Below are 23,404 nucleotides of genomic sequence, written 5' to 3' on the forward strand. Positions count from 1 at the left end.
AAAGAGAAGAAATGTGAAGTTAAATGTAAAACAAGATGATTAAGATTTCTGAAACAGTCACTTAGTGCCGCTAAATGACTGAAGCAGTGGTTGGGTGAGCCGCTGACCCAGCAACAGTGTGTTTCATCTTCCCACACTGAACATCTACTCACAGTAATGTAGGCTGACATACTGTATACACTCACACTGAATGGGTGTGTGTGTGCATAGCAGAGAGAGGTCCGAGTCATTACAGACTGTGCTTTTATTGCTGTTGCATGTCAAAATTTCTTCAGTAAAAAGGGCTTATGTTTCACAGGAATTGTTCTAAGATGACTGAGACAAAAACAAGGGTCATAATAGACTAAAAGCCAATTAGCAGCGTTTGTCAGATTTAAAAAAGCTCTGGCAACCATCACTTTGATATGTGTGTTTTCTAAGTAACACGAGGAGCTCCCAAGAGGGCAAATCTGTGCCCAAACTGCAGGAGCAACGGCCAAAAAAAAGGAGAGAAAGGTACTTATATCAAAGGAAACAGTTGAGATCGTGTTCCAACATCGTCACAGAATAAAGAGAGTTGACAAAGTGCAAATTGGCACGCAACCCACCTTTTATTATTTTGTCTGCCCCCTATATTATTTACATCCTATACAAGTAGGCTGAGGTGTCTACAAGGGAGCTCAATGGGAATTTAATTGCAGGGTTGTAAGTGTAATCTGTGGACATAATAGCAGATTGTTTTAATGGGCAATTACATTAAAAAAATAAATAAATAAAAAAACAGGAAAAACACCAGACACCTAAGGGCCATATGTTCGCCTCTGCCTGGAAGTCTCTCTAAAAAAAACACACACATAAGTCAACAGATAGTTTCCAGATTAATCCCTGTGACATCGTTTAGTACCAGACCGAACCCCACGTGGGGAGCCTGCATAAATTGCATCCTGTTGCAGGTGATTGGACAACATATCGATGACTGGCAGGAGGATGGAGCGCAGCCGGGACACTTTCTCCTCTCTATTGGATGTCTTTAATGGTCGCTCCTCCTTCAGACCACACACCATTGGCTTTGGGGGCGTCGCAGAGGAGCCGGGAAGTTGTAGTTCTTTATAGTAGACGCACATCTGTAGTGCTTATTATCGACTAATATGAATTAAACTACACGTCCCGACGTTACGGTACAGGCTCCTGTAATTGTTGTGAATATGTAATTGCGCTCGTACGACTGGTTGCTTCTAAATTTGGCTTCGCAGGGACAGGCTGCTACAGTCGGTGAGGTGGTCGCTCCGCCGGTGCAGCTGAGATGTGAACATTAACGGAGGCTGTAGGAAATTAACCGATAAATGCGTGACGACGGAACGCCGTGGAGAAGCTCAGTCGCGGACAAGCGGGGTCATGATGTGCCAGAAGCTGATGTTTTGTAGGGAAAACCAGAGAAAATAAACGAGTCATTGTTAGTTACAGGGGAAATATTCAGCTTTGTGCGCGTAGTCTAACGCGCCGGAGACACTGGAAGAAGACTGAGGCAACTCCTGCGTTGATTTCTACACTGAATGGACGTTTGAAATACTGTTTTTAAGAATGACGGCCAGCCAAAGGTCCGAGGATGTTCTCACTCTGCACGGTGCCTGCACATAGCCCGCTAACCAGCCACTGACTGACCTTTTTACGCACGGGAAAGATCCGTGCCCACACATTCTGTTTTCGTGTTTAGGTGGATGAACTTTTCCAAACATTTTTAATGATTAGAGATCTGAGCAAGATGTACCCCCCGGCACGGCATCCGGTAAGTAGAGAGCAGTATCAGCCAAGCAGTGTGTCAAAACAGCGCAGATTAACAGCCGCGCGCCTGATGCGTAATCAGTTTAGATCAAGTTTCCGTGCCACCGCGCGCTCGCACGGACAATTGCGCTCATTGACAAACTGCTGCAGTGTGTGTCTGTGAGTGTGCGTGGGCTAACGAGTGAGAGACTGAGTGAAAGCAAAAGGCCATCCGAATGACAGAGACCTATTGTAAATCGACAGTCTTGCCTCTGTGTGTGTGTCGTGACACTGAACTTTGGTGGCTCAGTTCTTCCTCTCTTCCTTCACACGCTGTTTGGTTTGGGTTGAGGTTCCTCACCAGCCGGGACAGCCGTTCAAGTTCACTGTCACCGAGTCCTGCGACCGGATCAAGGAGGAGTTCCAGTTCCTCCAAGCCCAGTATCACAGGTAAGTGTTTATGCTGTATAGAAACATCAACTCTGCGCCCAAATAGTGACAGAATACCAATGAAGTCTTCTGTATTATTCTGGGTTCATTTTAGAAACTAGAAAAAAAGTCATTTCTGATGACTTATTTCTGACCCACCAGTCATGTTTGAGTCATGCAGTATGACCAACATTTTTGGGAAAATGTATGATGCAATTAAATGAAATGCAAAAAGAGAAACCAATTTTTTGCTCAGGATTTGATTAAGGAATAAACATGCTTACTTTGAGACAAATATCCATTTTGCAAAATAGAGCTAACATGCTGTTAGTCTTTGTCTCAGGTCCATCTATCACACAGGTAAACCTGACCTTGGTATGCACGTCTCTCTCTGCAGGTGCAAGTGGTGTGAAATACTTTTTAGCCGACATGATGAAGTGTGAAATATATTGCTCGGGGCAGAACCGTGAGCATGATAGCAATGCATAATAATCACCCACCACTGGCCCCCTCGTAATTATTGTCCAATCACCTGGTGAGATGAACCAGCGGTCCAGTTTGTTGGCCAATCCTGGGGCTGAACAGCTGAACCAAGCCTAGTATCTGCTGCATGTGTAAATGTGTAATGCTGCGGCAGCCCAGATCAAACTGCTCCACACCAGTGAAATCCTAACTGCAGGAGGACACTGTTGATTTGTTAAAAAAAGGGAGGGAAATGGATGAGAAACACATGCTGAATATAGATCATGGGACTAAAAGATTATTTCCTTTGGAGATCTTATTTTTGGTTTTTAGAAGAAAAGTTATGACACTTTATTTGAGCTGAAAACATTTGTCCAAAGTAATGATCCAACCTCCTGTTACACTGAATGGCATTTTAAATATCTAAAAAGCATATCTTAGCTCTTGTGTCTCCAAAATTGGTGTTTTTCACCTTTTAACTTAATCTGAAGGACTGCATGACTCATCTGTTGGCTGAAAAAAATTGTCCATCCAAGTTGTTGTATCAGATATTAAGAGTTTTTATCAGAAGGTGCCAAAATCCTTTAGTTTATTGCAATATTTACATTTCAGTAAAATGTGAAAATATCTTCATTTGTTCGTATGTGGCATGTCAGCATCCTAACTTTATTTTGATGACATTGTCCCCCTGACAATTATCTTGTAAAATACACTCACAAAAGCATGTAGCAGTAATAAGTGGAGTGGAAGCTTTCCAGTAACAGGCGATATTTGAAAAGCGTTTAGCTTTAGTGTAACCACAGTTGTGATATGGATCCTCATTATATGGTTGCTTTTTTGTTGATGGTGCAGTTTGGGCATCCACTCACACTGTAAGAATATATGATGAGGTTTGTGTGGTCGTCTATTGATCCATTAATTACTGCACTGTACCTGCTGAGTAAGTGTCTGTGTCTGCAAGGGAAGCTGGTGCGATCCCGGCGATCTTTCTTCAGTCTTTATTGCTGTCAAATTTAGAAATGTTAATTTAAACTAACAGGATGTAGTCACTTTAGTCCCAGTTTGTAAAAGTCTGCTGGAAATGAGGCTCACATTTGCTTCTGTGAATTTTTTTTAATGTGACAAAACATGTAAGGTTATGATCATGACATACACTAACAAAACGTTTTTCCTCCTGCCTCACAGTCTGAAAATGGAGTGTGAGAAACTGGCCAGTGAGAAAACGGAGATGCAGAGACACTATGTCATGGTGAGTCTCATTGACTACGTGTGTGTGTGTGTGTGTGTGTGTGCGCGGACATGCATGAATGCATTTTTATGTGTGCAAAAAGAGGAACAGAGAGGGCACATTTGTTTTACCTCGCTTTGATTTTTGTTTTTTCAGTACTACGAAATGTCGTATGGACTCAACATCGAGATGCACAAACAGGTAGGAGACATTTTTCACTCATTATGCAAACAAATATGTTGGGAAAAAAAAGTCAAATTGATGCAAAGAGCACTGTTGTAGGAGTCAGGGGCATACAGATGGAAAATAAGATCAATCTGACTATGTAGTTCCAAATTTTGATTTAGAAATCTGTGATTCTGTAGACACCGATCCTCAGTAATGTACTTTTATGCTGGCCAACATTTTAACAAACCTGGAGATAATCAATTTATCACTAGGTAGGAAGGTTAATTCTAGATAGGCCAAGTGGCATTTTTAAATCCTTTCCCATAGTGTTATTTCCAATACAAACCGCTACAAACTGTTGATTTTTTAAAATCCTACAAGAAAACAGCAGTTTTAATTGTTTTTATCTCCTTATAGTGATTACCTGTTTGCCTTTTCTTGGCCTACAAACTCTATTCTGTTGTTTTCTCTGGTGTTAAAGGAAAATCAGCCCAGAATGTATATTAAAGATGTTATTATATTTTCTACTGATATATTTACAAGGTAAAATAAAAGCAGTGTTTCATCTTCACTATGTTGGGTTGCCTTGTGAGCCTCAGTTGTAATTCCACATGTGAATAATGATTTCATCAGTTTAATTGAACGAGAAAATGGCCTGAAAAATGACTCGAGTGAATGAGGATTTGGCCTTTAACGAGCCTTTACATTACCGCTGCCTTTTTTAAACACGGGGAGGTCATTAGCATAAATGTCTGTGTTAACCACACATCAACTGCCAGGCTAAATGGGCCACAGCTAACCAGCTACACATTCATTTCCAGAGAAATGGTGTGTGCAGTGTGTGTGTGTGTGCAGTGTGTGTGTGTGTGTGTGTGTGTGTGTGTGTGTGTGTGTGTGTGTATGTGTGTTCAAGTATGAGAGGAGCTGATAAATGCTTGGCCTTTGTCTTGCTGTGTGTATGTGTTTTTCTGTTTGTGTGTAGCCTATCTATACTGCATGTTTACTTTGCTGTATGTGTGTGTGTGTGTGTGTGTGGTGGGGTGTCTGTATAACAGCCCGTATGTATACAGTACATGTTTATTTAGTGTGTGTGTGTGTGTGCTCATATATTGTAGACGTTTACTTGTGGGTGTTTGTTGGTTGTTGTGTTATTTTCTGTTGTAGCGTGTGTGTGTGTGTGTGTGTGTTTGTTGCTGTGTGTGAATGTTGCACACTCACGCGGACTAATCAGGCCTGTCTGATGAAATATGGGTTGTCCGCTATAAATCCTGCTGTCTGCTGTTTGTGTTTGTGTGTGTTTATATGGGCAACAGAGAAAAAATAAAAAGAGGTTAAATGTGGCCTGTGGCTCTGTGTCGTTCCCAATGATTTCTGTCAGAAGACAGTTTTGGAGAGTGAATCCCTAATATCTGCCAGCAGTCTGTCTGCGCATGTTATCGTGTGTGTGTGTGTGTGTGTTTGTATGTGTGTGTGTGTGTGTGAGTTTTGGAAGCGAATGATTTTGCAGGTTGTGTTTGTGTGTGCTCGTATGCCAGTGTGCCTGGGTGTTAATGTGTGTTTTCTTTCCATTGATATGATGATACGACATGTGTGGCTCATTGAGTGGATGCCGAGATTGAAGGGGGGGGGGCTGGTGGTAGTGGTGGTGGGGATGTCGAGCTTCAGTCCCATTAAGGCAGTCGGCCTCCGCTACGAAGTAAATTGCTAATATTGCTTGTTTAGCATTTTCTGAGGGTAATAGGCCCATTGATTTTTGGCTCTGCTCTCTTTTTTTATTCACATAGAAGGGCTCTCCCTGGGCTCTGGTGCCTGGGGAGTGAAATGTACCAGCACTCGTTAAAGAAAAATTGACTTGTAGACGGAGGACAGGGCAGGGAGGCGGGGAAGGGGTGTGGAGAGAGGAGGGGTACGAGGGGTTTAGAGCATGGGACTGTGCTGCGAGAGGACAGCTAATCAATTGCAAATTAGCGAGGCTGAAAGAGAAATAAAGTGAGCGAAGGATGGGGAGAAAAGGGAAGGAGGAGGGAGGAGAAAGTGGCGAAAGAAGGAAGTAATAGGGGTGGGTGAAAAAATCGATTCACATAAGAATCTCGATTCTTATCTCCTACGATTCTGAATCGATTCACAAATGTCAAAAATGGATTTTCTAAATGTTAGTTAATAACGTGATGTTGACGGAACAAAAAAGGCAGAAATCAGCTGCGAGGGCAGTGCAGCACCCAGGCAGTCTGCATCGTGCACACGCTAGAGTTATTTTGTAGTTAATCTTCAAAAAAGGCAGCAAGCGGTTGCAAGCATTTTTTGATATAATGACTAAATGATTATCTTTGTTAGACGAACATGAAGTATATTGTGAACTTTTGTACGCTGTCACTCAGAGACTTATGTTACCGGAGCGGAGCAGCAAACTCCAGCAGTAACAAATGAGACTGGCTGACCAACATTGAATTTAGTGGCATCTAGAAGAACGGACTTGTCAGAACTAGAATATAATATTCATAAGTATGTTTTAATTAGTGTATAATCACCTGAAAATAAGAATCGTTGTGTTTGCGTTACATTAGAATGAGCCCTTTATATCCACATAGGGAGCAGGTCTTCTTCCATGGAGCCTGCCATGTTGCACGGCCATGTTTCTACAGTAGCCCAGAAAGGACAAACCAAACACTGGTTCCATAGAGGGCCTTTTGTGTTTTTTGTGAGTTTCACGGCCATCGTACGTTCTTCTACATGCTTGGAAGGGGAGTGGGGGAGGGTTATTCTGTTGGTTGCAATCTTCAACCTCACCACTAGATGTTACACACTGCACCTTTAAACAACTAATACCAACTCTGAGGTGAAGAAAATAACCCGGTGCTCAGTCTGTTTCACCCCTAGTGGGTAGCTTCGGGCCTGAAAAGTGAAGCCAATACCGAAGTGTCTTAAATCTGCATTCTTTCTAATGGCCAGCAGGGGGCAACTCCATTGGTTGCAAAAAGAAGTGCGATTTAAGTCTATGATAAAATGACCCTACTTCTCATTTGCTTTATTACCTCAGTAAACAGTTTCCTAATGAGTTTATGGTCTCAATCGTTAGTTTTAAGTCTTCTTCAATACAGCATGATGTTCATTTTGTAAATTATGGTCCCATTTAGAGTAAAATAGACAATAAAATGTGATTGACAAGTCGCTACTATGGCAACAACGTTGGTTATGTACGTTACATATTGTAACCCCAGATTAGAATAGGATATGGGCATAGCAGTTGCTATTTCAGTGTTTTCAGTTCATGTAAGTTAATTGTAACACTTTGGTCGCCTAAATAAGTCTTGTTCAGTGTTCAACTGTATTGAAAGACCCTTTAAGGAGTCAGCTGTTCAGTTTTTCTGGTAAGTACTTTTTGTTTTAAGCCTGTTTTTCACAAGCCAAAATCAGCATTAGCATTAGCATTATCACAGTTAACCATAGACTGTATATGCACTATGCTAACCAAGCTAGCAGCTAGTGTTAGGGAAGCTCAACCCTCTCATACAAATATGGTCACTTCTGGCTCCAAAAATCCATGATGATGACAATCAAAATGCCAAACGTGAGGCTTCAAAATGGGATTCCCCACAAACCAGCGGGTTTTTAAAGTCTATGGTTTCACCTCAAAAACCCTGCACCCGCTCTGCATCTTGTGAAATAGTGCTGCCTTTTCTATTCATTCAATTGAGAATCGAATCAGACACCAAGAATTAGAATCGATTTGAATCCTTAGATTCCCAAAGACTCACACCCCTATGAAGTAATAAGACGTTTTGATATTGAAGACTGGCAGTTTTCAACAAGGTCTGACAACTCATTTTACTGCAGTGGATAGGGCGCCATTTGTTTCTTTTAGATTTGGTCACGTAATGTTTTATCCGCCATTTTAATATTTGGACTCACTTCTAGAAAATGTATTTAGAACAAGATGAAAAACATATTATAACCTTTAAATCACAGCAAATAACTTCTGTGTCGATACTGGATATTTGGGGTTGATGCCGATACCAGTATTAGAGTACAAAAAAATCTGATATCGATATATTGGTTGATGATCTTATATATACAGAATATATACATAAATGCACATTTTTTGCAATGATCCCTCAAATGTACTTGTGACAAAAATATGTAATGGAGGCATGATATTTTACAGTTTAACAATAAACTTTATTGTATAAAATGACATCAGTGCACTGAAACAGTAAACTTCACTGGGAATTTAATAATTATAAATAACTATCAATAAAAAAAACACTAAACAAAAAAACATATGTATGTATAAATTAAACTTGGATTAAGAAAAAGGGTCAAATATACATAAAATAACTTTAGAAAAGGAAAGAAAATATTGGCGCATATAAGACAACATACATGCCAATATGATATATCTATGATAGGCCAATATTGGCTTATAATGTCGGCTGACCAATATATCGGTCAGGCTCTAGTTTGAAGAAATTTTTCAATATTTTAAATCAGTAAAGTAAAATTTATAACAAAAATTTCCTCAGTATTTCATTTTTACTTTAAAAATTCACTCCTGTTAAATAACAGGAGGGTGAAAATGGTGACAGACTGGACAAAACTGTATAAAATTCTCTGGTTCCAGCCTCTAAAATGATTATAATATAATATGAATTAATATTTTTTAGCTCTCACTGATAGTAAACTAAACATCTTTGGATTGTTGACCGTTGGCTGAGACAAAAGAAGACATTTGGGCTTTGGGAAACAGTGATCAACATTTTCTGACATTTTATAGACGAGACGGATCAATCGGTAATGGAAATAATCGTTAGTTGCAGCAGAAATGTTCTCATGTTGCAAATCATGTTCTCATTGCAAATGAGGTGAAATGGCCTGCAGACATAGGGTCTTGGTTCTGGTCACAAGTAGACATTGCTTTGTTTTAGAGGGATCAGAAGCCAAAAAGATCAGGAACCACTGTATATGATCATGTTTTCATACTGTATATGTCAATATGTCAATACTTAATGTACTCTTGTTAATAGTCTATGAGGGCAGTGTAACACCACTTCTTATGTGGAGGAAGAGAGATTTTAAACTTTTTAGAGGATGACAAAAATACTCATATAAACAAAAAACAGAATCTTAACATTCATTTTGCAGTTTGACATGAGCTGATAGTGCCCTTTGTTTGTCCTCTCTGTCTCTCCCTACCTATCTAGCTGTGTCTTTCACACACCCACTCAAACACACATGCAGGCTCAAGGGAATACAGCCTTTATATGGTGGGGTCCATTAGGTGTATTAGCTGGTGGTGAAAAGTGGTGCTGATGTGGTGCTTACAAAGCTCCACGGGGGAGACGGACATTTGATCTTCTATCTGACCCAATCTGACTCCAGGGCTCCTGCCTGATCTAATTTCTTTGTTGTTAGGAGTTAAAGTGGGACTATTTGAACTGTTTTTTTTATCTTTTATTTTTTCAGGCAACATCTTTGGTGATAAGTGGTTATTGCTGGGGGTGTTTTTGTGCTGCACAAGCCATTCCTGTTATCCCATAGAGACTACACTACTGTAACCCAACAAGCTAAAAGATCACAAGAAGGCGCTGTCAGGGAGATAATGAAAGTATATTCAGTGGCAAATTCTGCCTTTTTGCTTTTCATAAAAGTCAAAACTCAAGCAGTTCACACCATTTATTGCATGTTGTTGATCTGATCACAAGGGGAAAACCATAAAGTAAGAAGTTCAATACAGCACATTGCCTCTCAAAGCCACTGCTTACTTATTTTTCTACTTGTTTTTTTACTGGAGGAACATTTCTCCAGTGACTCATACACAGGAGAAATTCAGCACACATGATCTTGCCTCTGAGGTTACTGGGCTTTATGTGACCACAGAGTCCTTTTAATCTAGCAATAAGCTGCTTCATGGATCGACCTGGTTTGAATCCTAACCTTAGTGGACTCTCTGGTCAGTCGTTTCTTATTATTTATTCACTGTCAAGACGGGGACAGGTCCAGGTCAAAGTCGAGGCCTGCTCGCTGCAGAAATAAATTCTCTGGGTTTGCACAAACCGCAGGACAAAAAAAAAACAAAAAAACAAGCCTTGGTTTTGCTTTGGTCTCTGTGGTGTCAACAGACGTGTTGGCCAAACAGGCTGACATCCCTGCACTCCAGCTGACAGTCACAGTTGTCTGCCACTGATGTAAAATGTCACCTGAAATTGGTTGTGTTGCCTCGTGGAAAAGCATCTCCATTTCCTTTTATGCTCCAGCGCTTTTGTTTCCATTTCTGTGCTAACATCTCAGGGTCAACTCTTGAAAATAAATCGATTGGAGGTTCATGTTGTGGAGTTGTTAGTGGAGATCTGCATCCTTACAACTGATCCTGCAGGTTCAAAATAACATTTTTTGATTTAATGCTGCTGCATTTTGTCTTTCAGTCTTTCAAAACAACTGTTGTTGTTTTTAAAGGATCATACCAGTAATTTTTTATGCTCTAAATATAATATATTTTCATATGAATGCAAATTAATCAATTGTGTTTTAGATTTTTGGCTGAATTATTCTTCATCTTCCAGACAGCCACTGGTTTTCATTCATTTCTCTATGATATGGAAATCTCAACTCTTGATACTTGTTTGCCTTGTGTGATCTGTCACAGTGATCAATTGGTTTGAAAAGTCTGCACCGCATTACTACACAGTAAAATTGCAATAAAACTGAGAAAAATAAGTGGATTACACAACTTAAGCAAGTTTCAGGAGTCTCCTATTTGGTTTTCATACTGTGGGGACGTGAATGCTGCCTAGAATTGCCTAAAATTGTACAGAAAAAGGATTATCAAAAATATAAGACGTGGATGATTTATAATAATGAAGCTAAAACCTGCAAAAACACCAACATGGCCCTTACAGTTGTGCTTTTTTTTGTAAACCAACTTCAGGATCTTGAAAGGTTATGTCTCTTTGTTTGTAGCAATGCTTTGCAGCCCTCTTCGTTTCTAGCCAATGTGGTGACGTCTTATACAGTCTGTAGCTCTCTGATATCCATCCTCTGTCTCCTTGAACATCCATTCACTCTGCCAGGCCAGAGGAAAGTCGCTTCTTATAGAAAAGATTGATGTTAGCTTAAACGGACGATCATCAGTTCATTTCCTAGCTGTAAAATACTGAGTGTTGTAAGGGATCAAGACATACCTCCTTTCCCACAACACCTAACATTATGGTGCCTTTGAACACTTAAACCCAAACCAACTGCTTCAGTGGAGTTTCTCTGGGGCTAATATGTACCGGGCAGCTCCCCGGTGTGTCTGAATGTGAAGCAGAACTGAACTGAAAAAGGGCATGTGTGCACAGCAAGAGTTCCCTGGATAAACGTTAAATATAAAATGAAAATGTCAGTGTTTTAGGTTGTGTGTGGGAGTGTGTGCGGCTGCAGTGTTGCCTTTTCTAGCAGGTAAGTTGAACTGGAACCTCCTTGCTTTGATTTCAACATCTTGCTCGACTCTAAATGGCTTGTTAGACATCCTGTTACATCCTTTTACAAAAAAAAACACTTTGAAGTTCTCTCATTGTCCCTCATGTCCTAAAAGGTGACCACTTCTAGATGATATAAGAAAAAATATCATCTGAAAGACTTTTGATGTCAAAGATGTTTTATGTTTAGAGTGTGAGATTGTGTCGTTTAAGTGAATGATCAAGCGCGAACGCTGACTGAATTGATGTGCTCGGTGGAGCCTTGAGTATGTTACCCCTCGAATTTCTGGGAATTACTGTGTTTGGCTCAGATTGAGGCAATTGTTTAGTTTTTACTGCATGTGTTGTCTGGCCTTACCTGACAGCAGCTCTTTCCTGCTGCTCTTACATGTAACTCACCAAAACTTCACCTGAGCTGGTGCTGCTTCTATAGCACACATCCTCTGCCTCAGTGCAGGGAAAATCAGACATGTCTGCCCCAAACTGCTCCAGTATTAGAAATTATTGATAAAAATAAGCTTTTTTGTATATATCACCATTTAAATGCAGCTAAAAGTGCTTTTCATAAAATATTTTTTTACATTCAGTATAAACTTTGTAAAAAACGTATTATTTGCTGCATGATGTTTAAAACCCATTCTTTTGAATGCATAGTAGAGCTACAACTATTAGTGTATTGATTAGTTGATTAGTCGAAATAAGCACAACATAATGTTATTTATTGTAAACAGGGATTTATTCTTTAAGATCCCCTCCAGACATGTATTAAGACATATAAAAATTGACACAAAAAAGGTATAATTACCACTTTAAAATTCTTAAAATGGCATGGACGCCTTCTCCCTCATTAAAAATGCCAGAATTTATGAATATGCAAATATTTTTGATTTCAAAAGTTTAACTGCTGGACACAAGATGTCTCCTACTTCACTGTAAAGTCTATTCTCAGTGTTTGTGCACTAGAGGCTTCAAGTTTCCACATCACACTTTATTTGAATACTGGACCATGATTCATTCAGACTACAGTAGGTATTTTCAAATCACGCTCATAGGTCCATCCCTTAACATCAGATTTTCAATGAGCACAAAGAAAAGGTGAGAACAGCCTTCTAGTGTCAAACTCCAACTGATGGAACAAGAAGAAAAACATATTCTTTAGCGGATGGGAACTTTAAACTCGGTAAACACAGAGACTTAAAGTTTCACTCATAATGTTTCAATCTCAAAAAACATTTCTGGTCAAATAGCATCATATGGATTAAGGTCAAGTGAACAGAAATATTGTTTTGATCTGTAGTTCATGCAAACTGCTGCACAAATTCACTTCAAAATCTTCAGTTCCAGTCACAAAATATAGTAGACACTGAGATAAGAACTTGGGTGATGCAGATCCTGACATTTGAGACATTTGCCAAAATATCAGCGGCGGCACTATCAGTTAACCTCAGAAATAATATTGCTAGAGAGTTTCCTTCAGGTATTGATGGCAAAGTCTTCTTCACAAGAAATCAGAGCGAAGACTTTATTTTGTGTAGTTGTTCATACTTACTCTTACAAATAAAGAAGGTGATGTTCATCCCTGTGTGCCCGTGTGAGAGTGTGTTTTTGGTGTGAGTCTGCGTCTTTTGTCTGTGTTTGTGTTTATTTGTGCTTTGGATTCGAGTTGCACTTAACACTCCCTTTGGGACAGTGGATCAGGCAATTTCCTGTTAAAAAAAACATCCTACCTGATGGGGGGGAGAGAGAGAGTGCTGTATAATCTTTAAAAGCCAACCCTTGGGTTCAGTAAAAACATCTGATGAATACAGAGAAGGCTGTGGAGGTGTGTATCTGCTTGTGTATGTGTGTGTTTGTGTACATGGCTGTGTTTATGTGTGTGTATGTGCTGTTTGTGCTTCTGTGTGAAGGGTTTGTATCAGTGTGTGTTTGTAGGTTTGCTCTCATGGCCTCAGGGGACTTCTGTTAGCGCTGATACCAGAGCAAAGTTCACCTCTGTCAAGGTCACATACATGAATCAAGTGCTTGGCAAGGTTAGAGATGAAGCTTCTTCTGCGTTTAGTTTTTATTGGACTTGGAGGTATTATCTTTTTTTTTTTCTTCAGTTGGCTCTTAAATTAGCCGATTAAGTAGAAAAAAATCACGTAGGTTAAGTTTTCTTTCAGCACTCTCCTTCAAATTCTCAAGAAGGCCGAATCCTGCCTTTTTATTTACAAATGGTCCATTCGGCTGAGTTTGATTGATGTTTAGAGAGTGAAGTAGTAGAATAACGTTTGGCCAGAAATAAAATCTCACAAATACAGTTTTAAAAAGTCACAAATCTTGTCGTCTAGTCATGTACTTCTCATCAAAATAGATTATAATAGATAATAAAATGTGTCTGTTTATGACTTGAGTGTTTATTGACTGACTGGCGACTGTTTATTATGTGATGTAATGGTTTTCTTATTTATTGTGCGAGTTGCCACTTAATATCACTATTCTTATGTGAATTGTTTAGAGAGCAGGTGCACAGTAAGTATTTGGCATCTGGGCAAAATTACATGAAATGAGTTCTGATATTTGCAGCATTTTTGAGTAATTTAATAATATCACATTTGCTTTTAATTTATATGATAGTAGAAAAACCCTACTAATCATCTGAAAAAACTTATCTCTTTTAGAAACCTGCACATTTAACTGGGAATCAATGGAAGTTGCATCTGTGGTGTTTGTGCTGCTCTGTGTGTATCGATACATACAGTAGATCACCAACATTGCAAGCAACCGCCGCTAGGATTTCAAGGGCATGTGGTCATTTTACCTGAAAACAAATAAGGTTTTCTTTGTTTCCTCAAGAAAGGCACATATTAAAGCTTCATCCCTCCTCCGCCCTTTTGCCTCCATGAAGCCTTTCACGGACCAAATACAACATAATGATGAGTATTAATACAAGTGACAACAGGCTGGCTGTAACCAGCTCTGCTGCTATGAGTATTTATGAATGTGCTGACATGTGATCGCAAATGAGATGTGTCTTATTCTGATTGAAAGTGCGTGTGTGTACACAAAACAAGTTTATGCATGTCTAAAAAATGTCGACTGGAGTTTGAGTATCTTAATCCGGATCACGATAAATATCACGTTTATCACGGACATAAAGCATTTATAACTCACTCCCTGCTTGACACGTTGTAACCAGCCTTTTTTTTTTTATTTCTGTTCAAATACCTGCTCTACAACCTCTTGAGAGCACTCTTTGAGATTTGTTTTTTCAGTTTTGGTGACATTGGTACTAAGTGCTCATTGCTGTGGTACCTGTGCACTGCATTTCATCTGTAAATCAAACAGTGTGGGTGGCACTTTGATGTCTTTTTCTCCTCTCACATTTTTCTGCAGATGTTTTGAGTTTCTGTCATTTTATTGCTCATTTCATGGTCATTTACTGCTCTTATGTCATCCTAGTTATTCTTCTTTTCATCAAAACACTTATATGAACAGCCTTAAATGTAAAATGCAAGATTTCCTGCGAGCCTGAAGATTTTTTCCCAGGGACAGATGTAAAAGCTTTCAGTAGCAGAGTACACATCAGTTACTATTACGGATATTTATGTGAAATTATGTCAGCTGTTACTTAAACCTAAGACAGTTGTAGGTTGTGTGCAGAGGATGACTGTCTTGTCGGTGGGTGACTTTGAAGTTGATTGTGTTTTCTGCGCCCACCTCTCTGTCTTGCAGGCGGAGATCGTCAAACGGCTGAACGCAATCTGCGCCCAAGTCATTCCTTTCCTCTCTCAAGAGGTAAGACCCAAATGCCTGTCACTGTGAGTTAAGAAGGAGGCGGGTGAGAGAGAGAGAGAGAGAGAGAGAGAGAGAGAGAGAGAGAGAGAGAGAGAGAGAGAGGAACCGTAGAAGGAGGAGAAGTATGTGGTGGATTGTGAGGCAAAACAGACAGATATGGACACACACATGCATGCACACACACACACACTCACACACAGCTTATCCTGGGCTAATCCTCCCTGCTCGGGATAGGCAGATATGCTCTGAACTTATTAAATGTCTCCCACTAACATATGCAGGAGCCAGCGGCTGAGTGTGTGTGTGAGGAAATTCTTTTGTGTTTGAGTTGATTTTGTGTGTATATATTTGTCCACCTGCATACACATATTGTGTTAGAATACACTGTAAATGTGTGCACATACAGTAGTGGGTGTGTAGTATGTTTATTATGGAATATTTAGGTGTGCGTGTGTGTATGTGTGTGTGTGTGTGTGTGTGTGTGTTTAGCTGATAAATCCTTCCTCTGGAGCAGGTGAAAGTGTGTGTGTATGTGGAGGGGTGGGAACAGCAGGAAGGAGTGAGTGTGGACTCCAAAGCTCTCCTCCAGATTAGCAATGGATTAGGAGGGTTTAGGGTGGATTAGGAATAATGGCATTAGACTGTGGTGCTGCTACACAGCCCTGAGGCCCGCAGAGAGGGGAGGCAGGGAGAGGAAACGGTTTTTACTGCTTTGTTTGGATTCACAGCCTCGCTTGCTGGGTGTGCATATGAAACGTAGCACAATCATATTATTATTGCGCGGCAAGTCACATCCACTGTGTCTGCGCGTGTTTGTGAGAGCTTTGTTTTTGTTTTTTTTTAATTATTTTTGTCATTTTCTGATATTGTTCCTTCACGCTGCTTGGAAACGTCTTTGACACTTGCTTTGTTTTCGCTAATAGGATGATATACTGGTCATCCTTCTGTGTCAAGAAATAATTGCTTAAGATATTACATCCATGTATGGACTAATAAATATAATTGTGCATATACAGTATAAGTAAAGTTGGGTACCACACACACATACTAGTACTGACAGAATTGTGTGCATATTGCAATGTGTGAGTATCAAAAATGGTAAAGTAACTAAAGTTGGCACTGAATCTACAGTCACAGTCTTGTTGTGCTTATTCAATCTGGTATTTTGCTAAATTTGTACTGTACTGTCTGTTGGCAAAGATTTGTGTTTGGCTTATTTTTTTATGAAAAATGTATTTTTGTAGGTAAAAGTTTCCAATAAGCAAGTTATGAAATTGAATAAAATCATGTGTTGGTTTCAGGGCCAAAACTCACGTAGCGTTGTTGAACTAACTCAGCCTTAAATGCTGCATAATTTGGCTAACTGTAGTATTAGTTTACTGTAATTTTGTGTATTCAAATTTGGCAATTACTAGCCATTTTTTGATGGACCAAATTAATATTTTCCTTAATGTGAATTTTTAAAAACGTTTGTAACGATGGCGGGGATATTTTTGATATTTACAAGCATGTTTTTCTTTGCAAGAGTATATAAGTGTGACAGTTAGGGACTTACAGGGAAGCTTTCAGTGATCCACCCACTTAAAAATAACTCAACAACAAAGATGTTTGACAGTGTTATAACAAGTAAGTAATCTTATTTGTAATCTGTGCTCAAACACATTAGTGTTTTAATAAATCCAGGGAAGTAACAAATCAGTGTTTTAGATGTTTGGTCCTGAATCAAGTAAGATGTTACAGGTAAACTCTGCTGGTAATGTGATGAAATGAAAAGCATGTGTATTGGCTGAAATGACAAAGGAAATTGCTGATTGTTGAATTTCTGCCAAAAAAAATGTATTACTCATCCCAGGTCTAATTATTAGAATGATTGATAATAATGGTCTAAAAGTTATTTGCCAATATTCATCAGACTGATGGATCTTTTCATGTGTGTGTGTGTGTGTGTGTGTGTGTGTGTGTCACGTTGAGTGTCTGCAGAGGTGTAGCTGAACTCGACGGTCAGGTTCATTTCCACACCTGATAAGCTCTTTCATCTCTGGCCTACTTTGATGTTTTGCGCTCCTGGATAAATCTTGCTGCTCTCTCTCACCGTCTGGATGTGTCTTTCTCTCTCTCTCTGTACCCTTTGGATGACTTTGCCTGGTTAGCTGTCTGTCTCTCTCTGTCTCTGCAAATATGTCACAGAAAACAGAATCGCAGAGAGTTTATGGTTATAGCTGTTTTGCCATAAACATTTTAAATTGAAAAATTGATGGGTTGAAAAATGTCCACTATTCCAAAAGTGAAACATCCTCTCAAGCACAGAGTGATTTAGAGGCACACAAGCTTTTTTTTGTTTACACATCTCCATCAGACAGGTGTTTATATTGGTGATGATTGACCACTTGTACAACAGTATCTTGGACCCATTATCAGGTCCACAGTGTCCCCTCAAACCTCCAGTTGTTTGGTTTTCAAATTCTGCTCCCAAAGAAGGGATCAACCTGAATGTGCAAGTCACACTTGATAGCTTATTTCTAATCCAGTGCATTTGATTGAATGTACTGGTGAGTATCAAATTGTGATGATGAGCACTTGTTTTCCAGTTAAAGAGAAAACAACCAAAGATAACTTGGAGGTCATCAGGTTCTTGTCTTATGGCAGTTTACTCAGCTTCCGTCAGAGCCTTTGATTTAATAATGTGGTGGATGTTTTTGTCTAGAAAGTGGTGAAAGAAACAACCGGTTTAAAGGGGACATATCAAGCTTTTTGTGATTTTCTGTTATATTTATACTGTTATGATGTTGGATGTCTATGTTGCCTAAGGTTGTTCGATGGGCTGTTCACATTGTCCACTTGCATATTTCGGATTGGATTTTGGCTCTAACATGTACAGATGTATTTGAGAAGTTTCCATTTTGAGTAAAGAACGAGAAAAAGGAGTGAATTCCTATTTCTATAGGTTGTTTACGCAGCCTCCAGAATTGCCGGAAGTCTGGCAAGCGGCAGCTCTAGAAGCTGGCCAATGAGAACAGGGTGGGCTCATCAGGAGGGGGGTCCTAAAGAGACAGGAGCTAAAACGGCCTGTTTCAGACAGAGGCTGAACTGACTAGTGCATAATTGGTCACTATAAGATAAATAAGGTTTTTTTGAACTGTAAATATTGCAGAGATATTCCTGTTTAGCAACTGAGTATACATTTAGACCTGGAAATGTGTATAATATGTCCCCTTTAATTTAAGACAACCCACTCTGTTACAGCACAGTCATGGCTGGTATATTGACACGAACATCAGTTTGTGAGGCTTAAGGATCAGTATGTTACTGATTGATGAGTGTACGTTAGACTTAAGCTGTGCAAGTTGGTGACAGCTGCCAGTTAATTCTGATTCAGGTTTGATAGAAGAGGCAGACTTTGTGCATCTCATCATTGTGATTTTTCAGAGAAAAAGAAACACAAACAGATGTGAGTCAGGAAATGATTCACATGTGTACGGAGAATTCCATTTGATATACCAAATTATCTTCTTCATGTATACCACAGAATTGTGGGGGAGGAGATTGTTGTAGTTCCTTCTGTTTGTACACAGAGGTCATAATCCTCTTAATCTGTCTTTAAAATCCAGATGTTCACATTCAACAAATCTTTCTTTCTCCATCTCAGTTACTGTCTTAACATCTCTTTCTTTCTCTCTCTCTCCCTTTATCTCAGCATCAGCAGCAGGTGGTACAGGCAGTGGAGAGGGCCAAGCAGGTCACCATGGCTGAACTCAACGCCATAATTGGAGTGGGTGTATTGCACACACACACACACACATACAGACACACACACACACACACACACACACACACACACACACACACACACACACACAGAGAGAGAGACACACACACACACACAAACAGAAGATGCTGAAAGACAGATCTGTCAAAGAGAAATGCTGAAAAGCAGTTCAGAAATGAAAAAGAGACATTTTAAGATGACAGGGGAGCTGAACGCTAACTGCTAATGCTAAATGAGCGCAGAATGGACCAGTGACAATGACATGGATGGATTCAGTGGATCCACCACAAAGCAGATGACTGAGATTTTATGGCTCATTTCTACTTCATTCATCCACTAAAGTGCAATAAATTGGCCAACAATTTGCAGCTTCAATGAGTCTTTGTCAGGCTGCTGGGTCAGTTTTTATCTATTAAGATTTACAATGTGAAAACAACCCTTTTAACGTGTGTTTTTCAATGAACGATTACGGTGCCATTTCCAAAAAGCACCTGTTGATTGCTTATAAAAAAAAGCAAAACAGTGTCAGCCAATGATAATATGGTACTGGTGTCTCGCTCAAAAATCCAGTAATGGTCAGGCTCCACATGTTTCAGGTACAAGGTGATGTTCGTAATATTATTTTTTCCTGTATTTACCTCCTTTTCTCCTCAGTTCTTCAAGTCAAAATCTAGCATTAATCAGTATTTCTGTGTGTGCTTCAGCAGCAGCAGCTCCAGGCTCAACACCTCTCCCACAGCCACGCCATCCCGGTCCCACTCACGCCACACCCAGCGGGCCTCCAGCCCCCTCTGCCCCCCGGTGCCGGTACTGCCAGCTTGCTGGCACTCTCCTCGGCCCTGAGTCACCAGCTGCCGCTCAAAGATGAGAGGAAACACCACGACAGCAACAGTGAACACCCAAGAGGTGAGGCCTGCTCTGTATGTGTGTGTTATACGGTAGGTGTCTGTGTGCATGCAAGTGTTGGCGTCTTCATGTCAACAATAAGTCTTAGCATGGTTGTTTATTACTAGTAAAGTCATTATGTGAGGTTTTGTTTCTGTTTGGTTATTTCCTCAATATTTATCTAATGCAAATATATATATATATGTAAAACAAAGAACTAACTTAATGTTTTTCATTGTTAAATTGTAAATCTTCACATTTTATGTCTACTACAACATCAACTAGATAAAGGATAGGTTAAAAGATAAAACAAATTAATAATTAAGACAAATAGCACAAACTTGAGCTGTTTTATCTCATCCATGAGCAGATGAAAAAAAAAAATTTAAAGATATGTTTTTGGGTATTTTTTGCCTTTAATGGAGAGTTGATAGTAGAGAAGCAGACAGCAAACCAGGGACGTTGTGGATATGTGCGCTGAAACCATTTGGCTACCACAGCGCTCCAGATGTTAAATATTTTTGATAGACATAATTACTGCAGCTTTTATCATTTGTTCAGTTAATGATCCCAAAATAAAATTTACATGCCTACAATGTTCAGGCAAGGTTATGAATTATATCACCACTTGTGCTGGCTGACGTTTAATTGTTAGTACTCTGAATGAACAGCAGTTAAAGCAATTAAAAATGATTTGTCATTATGCCATTTTAATTTGACTAATAGGGAGCGATACACAACCACCATGATGCCTCTTTTCTCTCGTACACACACACAGAGCGCCTTTAATTCTTCTCTGAGCTGACTTTGAGCTCAAGCATTTAATTGCAGTACATAGAGACTCTGTGTGTGATAAAAACAATTTGTGCCAGCTCTTAATTACTCTGTTGCAGCATGGCTGTGAGGCTTTTTACTGTGCAGTCGAGCAGTCAGCCTTGACCTATCGCTGCAGTAAAGCTAACAGCTGCTAAGTCAGGTAATACTTAGCCCCATTAGGAGCACAATCAATAACAATGCAATTCCATCTCTAGCTGAGCCCCAGTGTATCAGTGTGCATTTACTGTGTGGCAGAAGGGATTTCTTTTGTCTTCTCTAGAGCCCGATCCAATAAAACGTCCAGGTTAAGGCTGCAACTAATAATTATTTGCCTTATCAATTAATCTACTGATTATTTTCTTGATTAATCGATTATTTGTGTGGTCTGTAAAATGTCAGCAAATTGTGAAAAATGTCTATTACAAGTTCCCATGGTTACTTTTCAAAAAGTATTTTTTTTGTCCATCTAACAGTCCACAATCCAAAGATAATCAGTTTATTATCATAGAAGAGTATGAAAAGCAGAAAATATTCACACTTGGAAGCTGGAATCAATGAATTTGATCAATTTTGCATAAAAACAATTGCTTAAACAATTATTCAGAATTATTGCCAATTAATTTTCTGTCGATTGATTGATCAATGAATCGTTGCAGCTCTAGTCTAGGCCTGTATATCAATCGGTATCAGCTTATTGCAGATGTATCGGTATCAGCATTTATGTCAGCTGATAAATTACAAGAAATTGTAGGACAGAAATTGCAAATATCTATTTGAAGTCATTTAGAAACAGTGTCTTCATTACATTATGTAGTTTGTCCACCAGTAAGCACTGACAAGTAAAATGTCTCACTCAGTACATATCCTGGTTCCAATTATATTGGTTTTGTCCTCAAATATCCAGTATCAGTTGGGATATAGTTTTTTTTCTATTTTTATGCTGTTGCCAAATGGATGATTTGTTGTGAAATTTAGTGTCATTTGGAACCTTCTGCATTCTTAATTTACAAATTCAGGTACTTTTTTTTGAAAAAATTTCCCCATTGCGAGTGTTCAAAGCATTTGGTGATAAATGCACACATGTGATCACATACACAAAGTATCTAAATGTGGTGTAATTATAATAACACCCTAACCCTAACCCTGTCTGCTAAGAACAGAGTGTAGTAGAAATAAGACCGACTGTGCTAAAAGCACTTTTAGTTCCAGATGTTCTCTAACCTCTGGCAGGTTTTCGAACAGCATTTAGCTACATTCCTCAAATCAGAGTTGACTCAACGTAACATTGACAACCATATTTGAACTTCATTACACTAGCAGCTGCTACAATGTATACATTTTTTTTGCTAACAAGGTCTTCATATTGTGAGTGACTTCACTGATGACTGGTGTATAATGAGTATAATCGTGTGTTTCTGCTTTGTTGCTCAGCATTTCACTAAGTAATCATGCTGTCAACTACCTGCTAAATGCTAATTAGTTGGCATTGATCTAAAATAAACAGGAAAATACTCAGTAAATTTACTTTTAGTCTTACCTTGCGTTAATGTTACCTCAGGTAATATCCCCATCAAGCAGGAGATTCAATGTTAATGCAAATCCATCATTAGCTGAATTTATATCTGTGTGTGTTTCATAAACTGTTTGTTGTTGTGGTTTTTTTTGCATGTTTGTACATTTGCAGACATCTTGTGTTTGCTGCTCAGACTTTAAATGCCTAATTCAGTAATGTTTTCCTGTCTCTCACCCTCTGCCTCCTCAGAGCGAGACTCAGTCAAGGTAAGTCCTCCCTTTCTTTCTTTCTTTCTTTCTTTCTTTCTTTCTTTCTAAAATAAAAATTAATAAATATTAAACTGATTTGAAGATTTTAAATATGTCTATTCTAAGATATCAAATATTACTTATGCATTAAATGCACAAATGTAAAACTTGTGTGAAGTTCGCTGCCTCATACTTCACACAACACAAATACTTTCATGATCATTTAAAAAAAAAAATCTTTAATGTGGCTCATTACACTAATATTATTCAATAATGATTTGAATCTTTGCCGCCATAAACCCCCATCAGAGCGTTAGTATCTTCTGATCCAGCAGTCATTTATGTATTCCTTTCCTTCACTATAAAAAAAAAAAGATCATGTCTTTTAAAACATTCTGATATGTGGAAATAGAGACAAAGAGGAAGAAAGAAGAAGAGGCTGAAGAGAAACCCCGAGATGAAAAAAAAAGTCTGGTTAGTGAAGGAAGCAGAAAGAGGCAGCGCAAAAGAGCAACATTACATCCAGTGCTTGTAGTAATTAGTCCCTTAAGCGGGGCTTTTTTCCCAAGGCAAACATTTGGTTTGTTGAATACTCAATGAGCAGATTAGCATTTCTTTATTCCAGCAGCCCGTGCTCCACTGGTGAACACACACACACACACACACACATACACACACACACTCTCCCTCAAAAACACACACATGCATGAGTTTAGCGAGCTGTGTGCTCTCTGGTGTTTTGGAGGAGGTGGAGACAGGAGGAATGTTTAATATGTTATCTCTTGCCCCCCATGTAGTATATCCTCCTCCACAGACACACACACACACACACATGTTTCCAGAGCTGTAGGCACCATGATGGGAGCGATTAGCAGTGTGCACGCGCGCCCGTGGCTGTCTGTGTGTGTGTGTGTGAGG

At 39.3% G+C, this 23,404-nt stretch overlaps 1 protein-coding gene across 3 annotated transcripts in view; it reads left to right on the plus strand.

Moving 5' to 3' along the window:
- Positions 1 to 1,015: 1,015 nt before the first annotated feature.
- Positions 1,016 to 23,404, plus strand: part of LOC122999746 (transducin-like enhancer protein 4) — a 36,701-nt gene continuing 14,312 nt past the window's right edge. Inside the window, exons 1-8 of one of the 3 annotated variants that reach the window (XM_044376941.1) lie at positions 1,016 to 1,765; positions 2,093 to 2,190; positions 3,817 to 3,880; positions 4,016 to 4,060; positions 15,196 to 15,258; positions 18,953 to 19,027; positions 19,729 to 19,930; positions 22,488 to 22,504. In XM_044376941.1, the coding sequence (XP_044232876.1) occupies positions 1,721 to 1,765; positions 2,093 to 2,190; positions 3,817 to 3,880; positions 4,016 to 4,060; positions 15,196 to 15,258; positions 18,953 to 19,027; positions 19,729 to 19,930; positions 22,488 to 22,504 (609 nt within the window). In that variant the 5' untranslated portion in view covers positions 1,016 to 1,720. The remainder of the gene's footprint in view (positions 1,766 to 2,092; positions 2,191 to 3,816; positions 3,881 to 4,015; positions 4,061 to 15,195; positions 15,259 to 18,952; positions 19,028 to 19,728; positions 19,931 to 22,487; positions 22,505 to 23,404) is intronic. The other 2 variants (XM_044376949.1, XM_044376954.1) reach the window with 2 other exon arrangements.

Source organism: Thunnus albacares, chromosome 2, assembly GCF_914725855.1.
Source record: "Thunnus albacares chromosome 2, fThuAlb1.1, whole genome shotgun sequence".
Taxonomy (NCBI): domain Eukaryota; kingdom Metazoa; phylum Chordata; class Actinopteri; order Scombriformes; family Scombridae; genus Thunnus; species Thunnus albacares.